At 38.4% G+C, this 13712-nt stretch overlaps 1 protein-coding gene across 1 annotated transcript in view; it reads right to left on the reverse strand.

The window, feature by feature from the left end:
* Nucleotides 1-13712, reverse strand: part of sema6bb (sema domain, transmembrane domain (TM), and cytoplasmic domain, (semaphorin) 6Bb) — a 228068-nt gene that overhangs the window by 85871 nt on the left and 128485 nt on the right. The window contains exons 7-10 of the mRNA XM_041790994.1: nucleotides 12532-12622; nucleotides 8108-8227; nucleotides 7388-7476; nucleotides 6387-6604 (exon numbers count right to left, since the gene is read on the reverse strand). Of these exons, the coding sequence (XP_041646928.1) occupies nucleotides 6387-6604; nucleotides 7388-7476; nucleotides 8108-8227; nucleotides 12532-12622 (518 nt within the window). The remainder of the gene's footprint in view (nucleotides 1-6386; nucleotides 6605-7387; nucleotides 7477-8107; nucleotides 8228-12531; nucleotides 12623-13712) is intronic.

The following is a 13712-nucleotide window of genomic DNA, read 5'->3' on the forward strand; positions in this document are numbered from 1 at the left end:
TAAAGGCATTGAACACTGAGAAATACATAAAGGTTTTGGAGCAACGTATGCTTCCATCCAGATGATATCTTTTTTTCCCTTTTCATTTAAGCGAGACAATGACAAGCCACATTCTGCATGAGTTACAACAGCATGGCTTCACAATGAAAGACTGTGAGTACTAGACTGGCTGGAATGCAATCCAACCTGTCTACCAATGAAAATATACTGTTAAATATGAACTGCAAAATCCAAAAACAAAAATACTACCCTATTGAGCAACTTAGATGCGCACCAAGAAAAATGGGAAAGAATTCTACTTTCAGTACTTAATTTTATAAGAAAAATTTTGTTGAAACTGATTCTGTCAAAATTTTAAAGTAGTGGGAATAAATTATTTGAGTAGACTGAGGTTAAAATACTTAAGATACACTGCAATCTCTGATGGGTTCAGAACATAAAATATTAGAGGAAACTGATTACGTACAAATTTTAAGTAATAATCAAAAGAGAGTATTGGTTTTGTAGCAGGTATTTCAAGTATAAGTATGATTTATCTCCACTGAAAGAAGCACACTGAACAAGGAATCTTCTTCAATCATGATCAGTACACCATCCATTGTATATTGTGATTGCTTGACACAAAGTAAGGTTTATGCCACAGCTGCCCTAAATTAACAGCATTGGTAATTACCAAAATCATTTTTTATGTTTCTGCAATGGTTAATACACCAATAAGTAGAAGCTCTTTAACGGAAATGATATTTTTAATGCTAAAATATAATTATTATTGTTATCATAAATATGAATATGAATAAGGATTTTTTTATATTTACTAATTTACAAAAAAACTGAAAAAATAGTAAAGCACTTTAATATTTCTTGATTAATATGTCAAATTATAGTTATTTACTTGCATTCCTGAACAGATAAATGAGTTTTAGTGGTTGAATGTTATGCTTGATTAATTTCTGACTTCTCAGAGAAGCCCAGTGGGCTGGCTCAAATTTGGGTGAATTCGGTTTGAAATCCCTCATTCCTGTTCAAAATGGTAAAACGTGGAGAGCTCACTGAAAATGAAAGAGTCCACATTAAAGCACTTCATGATGCTGGATGGTCTCTGAGACAAATATGACAGGTGGGCTAATAAATTTGTTAAGCACTGTACATGCTCTCATTTCTCTAACTGAGGGCATAACTTCACTCATGGTGCAAAAGTATCTAATTCCCAAAGGCATTTTGGGAAAGGGATGATTGTCAAATAATTTAAGTACAACAAAAATTGCCTAGAGTGATTGAGCACTGTTCACTTAAACCTAAAAATGTGTTTAAGCAACTTAGACATAAACAGCTGAAGTGGATATTATGGAGTTTTAACTCAATTTTAAATAACTTTTAGCTGCTTGGTCTCACAGTGTACTTCAATTGATTTACTTCGGAAAATGTGAAGTTTTGAACTGAAATATGAATAAGAGTCAAAAGGATACACCTTGCAATAGACAGAATGGAAGTTGGCTGAACTAGGACAGTTTTTGAAAATTAAAATCCAAAGTCATTTTAAAATATCAGTATATCAATTTCAGTCAATTTGATTTTTAAGTTGAAACAGTTTTTCTTTACAGTGTAGTGTCTAAAGTGTGCTGTAATATAGTGATGTAACACAGTGTCCCGACTTTTTTTCAGAACATTACAAGCATCACATCAGAATGTGTGCATATATCTAAGAAAACAACAATGTTGATCAGTTTGAACTTTATATTTCTTCCCTTTGTGGTGTATTCAATTAATTCAATTCAATTCAATTTACAAATCACTGTATTTTGTTTTTATCCAAATCTTAAATAATTTATTTTGAACTGGGGTTTACAAATGCTACATATTACTTGTATTTCCTGCTTCAGCAATGAGTGGTTAAGAACCTGCATTATTCTCCTTTAAAATTTCCTGCTGTACTCATACATCAGCTTACCCTGCAAAAACATGGAGTTTTACAGGGGGCTGGTAGGACAAAACCTACTTTAGGGAAATTTTCTGGAGTTTTTGTGTTGAAACACCATATTTGGATTTTTTAAAGGACTGCTTTAGAAACACTGCCATAGGTTTCTGTTCCAAATGAAATAATAATAATAAACTAGATGTGTTATTATACTGGGGCCACTCACAGGTGGTGGTTATACTGCTTTCTGCCTTCATGTGAGGTACTCCATTGATTCCAGACCAGAGGAAAACAGCAGGCAGTTGCAGGCATGTTTGCTTCAATGTGCTTGCACCACAGCAGATGCAGTAAGTGCTATCAGGGCCATTCAGATAGGGCGAGATAAGTGAGCCATCAGGGAAAATTATAACAACGCTTTGAATACCTTTTTATGAGTCAAGCCACTTGGAGTGCAACATAAGGAAAAATACCATGTTTGAAGTGAGAATTGCATCTCTGTGCAAGCAAACTTGAAGTATACCTGAGGGATGTTTGCACACGTATACATGATAATGTGCCTTAGTGAGTAAGTACCATGGTTTTCTTTATAATATGGAAAGACATGCAAAGTACAAAAGGATTACATAGTGTCACAGTATCAGGACAGTCCTTTCATTATTTGCTCTGGTTGCAACAAGAAGAATCTGATCCAGGTGGTAGTTTTATTACTTGTTTTAAGAAAATTCAGTCAGTTTCTGACAATCTCTTGATATGGGAGCAAATTCATATCCCACCATAAAAGAGATTTGATGTATTTCAGTCACATACCTTCATTCTTATACCTCTAGTTTGCTGTCTGTGTTGTGTTTGGCTCTGCAAATAATCCCCCATTTACCAAACAACATCCCTCCTCTCCTCTCAGCTTTTTCCAATTTAATCTTGTCTTTTCAACAAATCACCCTTTTGTCCTCAATGAAAGCATTCCATGTGTCTTAAATTACTCTGTACCCCCCTGCAGTAACCTTTATACCTCCACACAGCCACTTCCATTTCCCTGGAGCTTTGCTTTACCCGCAGAATGCCTCATTCTTTCTGACTTCATAGGAAAAGACAGAACAGACATCGGTGGTCCCAGATATTTTTAAAGGTGAGCCATGTGAGTGCTGCTTCACACCAGGTGTCTGTCTCAGTCTCCACGGGTAGTATGTCAAGGCTTTTTCTTAAAAAATAAAACATCCAGTATCACTGAAGACCTTTGTCTTTCTGAAAATGGCTCCAGCTGAAATCTCTCAACATTTTTCAAGTTTTCATGCATGATATACGCATAAACAAAGCTTCGTATATGATGGCAAACAGGGCTGAGTATTAATTCAGATTTCCAGCCACCGCCTGTACTTGTTTACAGCTTTACATCAGGATTCTGCTGCAGTAGTAGGCAGTAGTAGTTTTACTTAGGTTTTGGTAATAACGTGCCCTCCTACACTTTCTGAGGACAGAATCATCCCAACTAATATTTGGGCTAACTCGTTTGTATTATCTTTGGTGTGAAGTCAAAACTTAGTTAAATAATTCAGAGCCAAGACAGTGCTGAGAGAGGGAGGGATAGAGAGAAAGAAGGGGAGAAGAAGAGCAGCAAACAGTTCTTTTCTTTTTCTCTTCACTTTTCTCCACCGCCCTATTTTAATGTCAAAAACATAAAATAAATCTGTTTAGTGCTGCACTACTTCAGTGATGTGAGGATAAAGGAAACCCTTGTATGCTTTCTCCAATGGCAAAAGATTAAAAAGTTAATTTATACCAAAACAGGGAACTACTTTGTATTCATGTGCTACTGACAAAGTTTTAAAGGAATTTATAGGGCCTTTTAGACGATGCTACACCCAGTTTTCAGTGGCTAGAGGAGTGTGCGAATGAGTTCCCAAGAGAGCAGCAATATTTAGTTGAATATCTAACAGATATGAATCAATGATAAAAAAAAATAGCTGGCTAAAAATGGTAAAAATATTTAAAAAGTCTACTAAAAAAAACAAATAAATGATGAAAATCATTCTGCTGAAAGAAACGGGAGAAAACAGCCAGAATAGGCATTTGGCATTTTTAAAAATAATATACCAGATATCATAATTATCCAAACAAGAGTGCTTCCTTTGGCTTCTTTTGTGTGATTTACTTCAGGAAGTTAAATTACACAAAGTGAAATATTTGTGGATGTTTTTTGTTTTAATCTTGATATTATGATTTACCGCTTACAAAAATAAATAAAATCACTATCTCAAAATATCAGAATATCGTTGAAAAGTCAATTGGCAAAGGTTTCCAGAGCTTTTTTCTCTCACTCTGGTTAGTACACACAACTACAATCATGGGGAAGATTGCTTACTTCACAGTTCTACAGAAGACAATCATTGCCTCCCTCCACAAGGAGGGTAAGCCACAAAGGGTCACTGAAAGGACAGTGTGTTCTCGGAGTGTTGTATCAAAGCATATTCATGGAGAGATGACTGGAAGGAAAAGTGTAGTAAGAAAAAGTGCACAAGCAACAGGGATGAGCTCAGCAGATTCAAGAACTAAGGGGAGCTTCACAAGAAGTGGACTGAGGATGCAGTATGTGTTCAGAGCCAGAACACACAGACGTGTTCAGGAAATATGCTACAAGCATCATGTTCCTAGTGTCGAGACCGTATCTCACATGGGCTAAGGGGAAGAAGAACTGGACCACTCTTCATTGGTCCGAAGCCACATTCATGGAGGGCAGCAAAATCATGGTCCATTGTAAAGCTAATCTGTGGTAACCATATTTTATTTTTGACAGGGGCAAAAAAATAGCAGAAAGTAGCAAAAACAAGCAGACAAAATGGTGAAAAGGGCTAAAAGGAACCAGTATGATCAGTTCATTTTGTTGGATAGATATTTGTACCTCTCAAATGTATATTGAACTAAAAATCTCTCTAAATACCCCATAGATCTGCATTTTGAGTAAATTTGAGCTCATAAACTCACCGGGAGGCCGCCATGTTTTGGTCCGCGCTGGTAGTGTGATGTAACAGTTCAGCAGCGCTCCCTATGAGCTCCTCACCGTTGCCAGCAGTAACCATTTTTCAGATGGTTTTGCTGCTTGCAGCTGTTGCTGACACAAGTTTTCTGCGTGTTGGTTTTGTCTCCCTGCTGTCAAAGCTCTGTCATTCCTCCTACATTTTACCTCAGTAAAACTCCCTGCAAGTTAATGGATTCAGTGTATAGTGGAAGCATGCTGGGAGCTTTTCAAAATAAAAAGTATTATGTACATACGAACAGAGTTTCTCCAAAGAAATGCTAAAGGAGACTTTTACTTTAAAAAGCGCAAAATGGAAGTGCTTTCGTACTGTTTACCTTTACCTGAACCGTGTGGAAACGGAAAGCTTCATAAAGACTCGATGTTTGGGGAAAACTTTATCAAACAGATGCATTTTAGCTTGTGGCCTTCATCTGGTTCATCGAGAAACAGATTTCAAACATATTCTGCAGATGTGGACATAAATATTTGCTACAAGAAGGTAAATATGGCTCTGTACTTACCATTTTCCTGTCTTGATGGACAGATAACTGCTCATGGTGCAAATAATAAATAGAAGAGACCTGAAATTTTAAAATTCTCCATGCATAAGACTAGCTGCATTTCTGAGATGCAGCCTTCATGGGCTGTCAGTCTGAAACAGCGGTTACTGCATTAAAATGGCAAGGAGTGCGCAGAACTGTGATGTCACAGCAGCAGATCAGACCAAAAACATGGCGGCATCCTGGTGAGTTTATGAACTCAAATTTACTCAAAATGCAGATATCCAGTAAGTTTTTCAGTTCAATATACATACAAGAGATATAAAAATCTATCCAAAAAGATGAACTTGTCTGATCATACAGGGTTCCTTTTAACAAGTGACAAAAATGGGTAAGTTGAGGCAACAATAGCCTGAAATTGGCAAAAATGTGTTAAAACTGGCAAAAACAGCAGACATAGTTGTGGAAAGGGTTAAAAAGGTGGCATAATGTGTTAAAAGGGGCAAAAATTGGCTGTTAAAAAGTGATGAAAAGGAATCAAAATGTGGCAGAAGTAGGTAAAAAGGGAGAAAATTGGTGAAACATGGCAAAAATAGGTGGTAAAGTGGTTAAAAGAGGTACAAGAAAGTGGCAAAAATAAATGGTTTCAAAATTAGAACACAATAATAGCTTGACACACTGTCCACCAGGATGCATGCTAGTAATGCTACTGATCCAACCCACAAATACTGGTACTATCAATAAACCATAACTGGGGAGGGCCCATTCTCAAAGTTTGTCAGTGGCCTAGCCAATACTGAGGGCAGGCATGGTACTATAAAAAAAATGATAAAGGTATATTCGGTGAATTTCCACGTTGAATTCATCCAACAGGGGTTTGATCTTTTCCAACAATTGGGTTTACAGATTTTAACTATCTATTAGTTTTGAGAGGAAAAGGAAAACTTTGTTTGTCTACCTGTTAGCTGGCGTGGAAAACACCCCCAGGATGATGTCCCTGCCGTGCATCCTGATGATTGGGCTGGTGGAGTGTAGCAGGTTAAAGTAGAAGTGAGAATCACCCGGGACGGAGCAGTTCAGACGAGCCTTCAGGAACGACGTCCACTGCTTCTCCAGGACGCGCTGAGAGCCACCCTGATCACGTTTACACACCCTTGCCACACGGGAAACCACAACCTGTGACGAGTCATATGTGTGACTAATGATTTAACAAAAAACATTTTTGAATATGTTTGCAGGCATTTCTGCATAACATCATATAACTCCACTGATGAGCTACACTCCTGATCTTTGAGTTTCATCTTCAAAAAGACTTCTAAAAGCTCTTTCTAACAGCAGGGTTATGTCTGAAGTTATTTGCATGCTGTTTGCAATGGGTAAACCCTGCTTCGACAGATCATTGTTTTATAATGTTAAATTTAATGTAAATTATTCATGAAAATGCCAGTATATTTCAAAATAGCTTCTTTGAACTCTTAAATCCACTAAACTGTGATACTGTTTAAGTATCCATTTACTTCTCTCTCTGTAAACACGTCAAGGCCAGAGACCTTCGGCAAGCTGTTCAACATGAATCTTAATTTATTAGAGACAATGGCTTTTTATTTTTTAATGATGATGTATCCTCAGTTCTGGCAGATTAAACAAAAGCTTTTCTCAGGCTAATACAGACATGAGTTGTTTGCTGAGACTGTGATTTATCAGATTAGATATGCAGATAAACAAATATGAGGTTGAAAGGTCAGTCAAGCTGAGGGAGACTTGTATTGACATTCAAATAATGCCAGCAGAAAGATATTAGGGCTGTCTGTGCTTTCATTGTGCAACAACACATTCAGATATTCCTCTACAGTCCTTTTAAAAGATAAAACATGCTCTGAGCAGACAAACAGCTCCTTGATGTGAATACTGAGAGCTCAGGAAGAGGAGGACATTTTTCCATCAGATCAGTAACCATACCTTCTCCAGGTAATTGAACTCCATGGCTATTTCTCTGAAGAAGAAGTAGATATGAGGTCCCCACTCCACAGCACTGACAAAATAGGGCTCTGTAATGTGAAAGAGAAGCACAAAAACAGAAGGAAAGGGTTAAATGAAGTGTAAATGCATCATGAGAGAGCACATTGCAGGCAGTCTCCATTTGGCAATGTATCATTCGCTCTCATGACACCGAGGTAACATGAGGGCAGTGAGAACAAGGCACAGGCCATGTTTAATTTCATTACATGCTGAAAGGGGATTTCACACTAAACAATAAGCGCATTATGACTCCCTGAAGTCTTAGAGAACTCGGTTTCATGCCATGCTTTTCTGGACATTACACTGAGGACCAGCTACAACAAACACGTCCAACAAAAGTTTTCTTTTTACTGTTTTACCATCATGGAGATGTTTCAAACTCTGTCAGAGAGCAGTAAATTTGACAGCCCCATGTCCAGTGAAATGATCATTCAGCTGTCAGGCTGCTGACTCAGCACTCTACGACTGACACATATCGATTCTGCATGCTGTTAAGTGATGCAGACCCACACTCATAACATTAACAGCAGACACAATGTTTACCAGAAGATGTACTTGAGAAAGCTGCATACCTGCACCACCATTTATGAACACATGAACAAACACACCTTCAAAAGCACAAAGAAGCACACACAAATGCATTTTCACACATGTCTGTACCTCTGAACCACTTGGAGTCGTGCTTGACGGTGCGCAGAGCGGGACTGTCCCCAAGGCTCCGGTAGATCACTGCATCAATGGCCAGGAAGTCTGTCACTGTGGCAGTAAACAGATTCCCCTCTGAAACACACAAAACACACACAAACATAAGCAAGCTGGACAGCCTGCCAAAGAACAGACGTCTTTTAACGTCAGCAGCAACCTGGCATGCTGACCTAGGGTTGGCAGGAAGTTGGCATGTACACACAAATGAAAAATATTTGTCCTTTTTTACCTCCACTATCTACTTCAAGGACTCAATATACAGCATATAGGAACATTAAACATACTAGTAATGAAAAGACATAAAAATAAAATGACTGAGATCGAGCTCCTTATTGGTTTGTTGTTCTAAGCTCTATGTTCACAATGACAGGATGGCTCTATCTCCAGCTCAAACACATTTGACGCAACTTTTTTTCATGTGAACCCCTCCCTCTTCAACTGTTCCCCCTGTCGTTGTGTGGGGGAAGAGATGGTCCTAAGGGATGTTGTTTCTTGGGGCATAATCAGGAGTGTCACCACAAGAGTAAAACTGAAGGAGAACCAACAGAATATAAAACTTTGAAATACATAACCTCTTGAAATATACACAGAATCTTGTTTTGAGATGTTTATGAGTGCTAAACTGATGTTCTCTGTCTCCCACTTGGTGAAACAGTGAGGGAGGGGTAGAAATAGTGGGCTGAAGGAGGGAATTGGGGAACTGGAGGATGTGTTCGAAGAGAGCACCTGTTTTGGTCTGATAATCTGCCCTGAAAGTTGCATCGTAGGCTATTTACATTACCATACCAAAAAGACGTTTATTCCTATGTATATTTCTTAGCTTACCTGGTGGTTATATGCCACTGGGCTGGGTTCTGTGGTGCTGTGATTTGTAGAAATCTTATAAAGCAAGGGATAAACATGTAGCCAAAGGACCTTGTCCTTAGGCCTCCAAAACTGACAGTATTCACAAGCAAAGGATGAACACTGGCTCAACAACTTTGACCTTAGACATATGACATCCAAAATTTCATCAGTTCAATCTTGAGTGAGAGTTTACATTAATGCAAAGTTTGCAGTGGGTTCAAAAAAATGAATGACCTGGAAAAACTGATGGACAATATAAAAATCACCAGCCTGAAGGATTTGAAACAGATCTGTGTTCAAAATCACAATTAAAAGTACTGACTAGCAGTGTAATGGTTAACAGAGGTCAGTTTGGACCTCAGTTTCAAGGTTTGATTAATCTTTGAAAAATTAACATAAAGTCACAGGTTTATAATTCTAGATTTCCCTTATTTACAGTAGTAATAGAACCACAGCTTACTGTTTGATCCAATTGTCATTTAGAACTACCTGTGATAGTTGGTACAGCCTATAGTGTATAACCCATTAAACAAGAAGTAATGCAAAATAAAAAGCAACACAGAAATGAATGCCCTAATATCTACTGATTTGAAAATATAGATAAATACTTTGTTAAAATTGCAAAATGAGATACATACATTTTAGTGCAATGCACCATATTTGTGATTTATGAGGTGTGTTGTGACACCTTCACAAAGTTGTAAGCAAATAGCTGGTGCACTCCTGAGCACGGTAGCACTCCTGAGTTACAGTACTGTGCATAAGTTTTAGGTATGTCTGGGCCAAAAATTGAGGCTTCAATAAGGTGCAGACTTGTCCGGTAAACTGCCTAAGGGCACTATTGAGCGAGAGGAGGGATTGACATTAGCCCGGTTGTGCTCTGGATGTTCTTGCGTATCACCAGAGGCATGGTAAAATAATTTGTTGGAAAAATAGCAAAGTCTACACTTTTAGGGTGGAGGTAGGTGTGGATGTGGGGAGTAAGCACGACCTAGGCTACTGTCCTAGTGGTTAGTAGGGATGCCACAAGCCCCTAGTTGTGCTGTGGATGTCCAGAGGGCCTGAAAATTGCCAGTGGTCTTAACAGGGGTGAAAAGGCCCCAACAAAAGATATGTCGTCCAGCTTGACCTTGGCTGACAACTGACACACATGTCAACAGGTGTCGAACTTGACCCTGGAAGCCCCAGATTGATGCACTTCGGGCCCGTGATGAATTTTTTGCCCTGTACATGTCTAAAATTATGCACATGACTTTGTATGAAACAGGATAGGATGCTGTAGCAGAGCCTGTGCAGAGCACTTTATACTGGTGTTATCTACTTATGCATATCCTTTAAATGTATTCGTGTTGCATCAGTAATGTCTTTGACCCTCTGCTTTCACACCCAGAGGCTTTTTGAAAACAGCATGGAGAAGTGGAGGAGCAGGGAGGTCAGTGGGTCCCTAAGTTGATCAAATTAATCTTCAAACCCATGAAAAATTAGCCAGTATAACCTGCTCTAGGATGCTGTGGGCATGTCCGTAAAGTGTGCTGAAGCCACACCCAATTCATGAGAAATTCAGTCCTCCTAGATTTAAAAAAATGCTGCAACCTGAATGGAGGAATCCTCTGTCTACTATGCTGCTATGTTAAAACTCTCTTTTGTAAGCCACTAGAGAAACAATCACATTTACGTCATGACAGGTGTACAGTTTTTCTCGAAGTTTCATTTTTTCATCCTGCATTTAATACTTCAACTATTCCTTATATCTCATTTTTCTAAATTATGTGAAGTTATATCTCGCTCCTGTTTACAAGACTTAGCTGTCGTAAAGTTGCTGCTAAAAACATTTCATTTCCTGATGTTGCTCTTCAAAATAAAATTCTTCAACAATGATTAGCATTGTAGACTTTTATTGTGACAGACTTGGCAAGAATAGAATGAGTCTATTAGGGGATAGTTTACTAAACTTTAGCATGAGGACGATAAAAGCCAGGAGGGATTAAAGTGTTGCTGCTTTGAGAGAGACAAAACCACAATCCACTTCTTTTAATCGTTTAATCCATGTTTCACTTGCAGTACAAGTGAAATATGGATTAAAAACACACCCTCAGCAGGTAATATGTTTCATCCTTTTGGGCCTTGTTCAAGTGAAACAAATACAAGCACTCCAGCAAATAGCCTGACCCCTGACCTTACAGTGAACTATAGCCAGAGCGCAACTTTCTGGCTTTGTGCCAGAGCAGAGACAGAAGTATGTTTTCTCTCACAAATCTGTTATGATGCTTTTAACAACTCATAGACCAGCGTGACTGGTAGAGTTGGCAAATTTACCTCACAGTGAATAATAGCACGGCATTTAACTGGCTATTTATTTTCAATGAAGGCAGTGACATCAGCTTAAAGCAGACTATTTAGAAAAAATTGCTTGTGACTTTATATCGTTGTAGTGTTAGGGAGCAGGGTTATTCCCATAGCGGCCTGTGATCAGTGTTAATTTTGATAGCTATTTTCTAATTTCAGTCTTAGTTTTTTGATTACATGTCTTTTAGTTTTAGTCACATTATAGTCCTTTCTGCTCTTTTTGGTTTTAGTCTACGAAAACTCAAATTTTAGTCTTTACTTTAAGTCCAAGCATTTATTTTTTTGCCTAAATCTGGTACCAATTCATGTTAGTGTGTTCTATGCACTCTGCCAAACCTGGGGTCCCTGCTTTCATTCAGCTGAGAGGCAGAGGAGATACAGATGCATTGTATTTTGACAGAATTGCCCACAATGGAGAAACATAATGGACTTTGAACGTCTGACGAAACCACATTACATCTTGGTCTAGTTTTAGTCATCTAAACTTACTTTTAGTCAGTTTTAGTCATCAAAGATCTATTTTTGGCTAGTCTTAGTCTAGTTTTTGTCATAGAAAAAAAGGCTGTTGATGAACATTTTTAGTCATAGTTTTAGTCAACGAAGTTAACACTGCCTGTGATCTCACTGGACGCTATACTTGCCATGCCAAAATCAAACATAACCAGGACAGAGGTGAAAAACTTTCAAACAGTCTGAATCCAAAATTTAGTCACACATAGATGTCAGTGTTTTCACATGCTTACAGCAACATTAATCTATCATTTCTAATGTGTTTAGACACAAATTTAGGATTTCACTGTCAGGGATTTTAAAGGTTTCCTGCACAACCCCTGGTCCACCCTGGAACAACTGCTGCTAAAAACACACCTGGGAAAAAAAAGCTGGAGTGAGCATTGTTTTAATCTGAGAGTCTTGCTTAGTAAATAATTTCAAGTTTGCAGTTGTTAAATGAAAATATTAATAATGCTAATATTAGAGGACAATAGGATTTCTGTAATGAAACGGCTCTTTATATTTACGGATCCAGACAAGCTGATTTAATCAAGTGAGGTGAGCTTGTCTTTAGCATATTCAAGAGCACAAAACACTCGGACAGAAGGTTATGTTTTATCACTGCATTAGTAAGCAGTACCAGAAGTACATCAGTACCAGCACATAAAGGTGACACTAGACTAGAGGTGTCTTACCTGCAAACAGAGCTACGTTGGCGTGTTTAGGATCATATGGACATCTGGCCATCCCACTGACAGGGTCTGCTATCATCTCAAGAGTGTCTCCCTGTTACAAAATGATCACACACATATGCACATCAATCATCAAACTCCGAAAGTATGAATGAATCTACATTACCATTATGAAAATAAACAACAAACAGAGGAGCAATTAGGGAGTGTTACTGTAAGTGCAAACTAATGATTCACTGGTGGCAATTAAGCCCAGCAGCAACAACAAGAGAATCACAGTCTCATGCATAAATAAAGCAAACACACACTCACACAAGTACGCAAACATTAAAGGGTCTATACACCCACATAAAGTCACTCTCAAGTTTCCTTTTTTACTCACACAAATATTAAAATGTGTTTTCTACATCTCTCTAAGTTGTGTACACAAACATTTTCAGCAGCATAGGCTCATTCTACGCTTGAAATAATTCATAGTTGTCATTTTATTAGCTATAAATAAAACAGTAGCTAGCATTGCTAACTAGTCCCCAGAGAAACAGACGGCCTATCAGGCACAGACAGGTGTGTTACACTCTGTTGTAGAGTGTCATTAGCGGCTGACAGATAATGGGCCAGGTACATCTCCGCGTTCCACTGTTGCACTACGTTTGAAATGTGAGAGACTGAAAATAACACTTATCTGAAAAAGCCTTTGATAGTGAAAGGATTTTTCTCTCCCTCTCTCTCCTCTCAAACCAAAAACGCCTTCATCCCTCAGTTAATATTCCTGCAGGATGATGTGAAATCAGCCGAGCTGCAGATTAATATTTATGCGTAGTTCCTTCTCCACAAGTTTTGAAATCGTTACTGTAATTGAGTGAGGCAGGGATTGGCCGGGATGTGGAGCACGATCTAGCAGCAAGATACAAACCTTCAAACTCTGACAGATATATTTTAGAGAGAGTGGAACAAATACAACTCTGTGTCTAATTGAGAGAGTCAGGTCAGTCCACATGTTCACTTGTAGCTTGAACCCTGGCATCTTTTTAATTTGGCCTCCAGCTGGGGAATCACTTTTGATTCCTTAAAGGAAAGCAAACCAGCAAAACAAGTCACGTCCGTCTGAACCCTTACTCTCTGAATACCATCCTCTTCCTCTTCTCCTCTCTTTGTGCTCTTGTTGATTATGCCTCTCTGACTCT

The sequence above is a fragment of the Cheilinus undulatus genome, linkage group 7 (genome assembly GCF_018320785.1).
Source record: "Cheilinus undulatus linkage group 7, ASM1832078v1, whole genome shotgun sequence".
NCBI classification, from domain to species: Eukaryota; Metazoa; Chordata; class Actinopteri; order Labriformes; family Labridae; genus Cheilinus; species Cheilinus undulatus.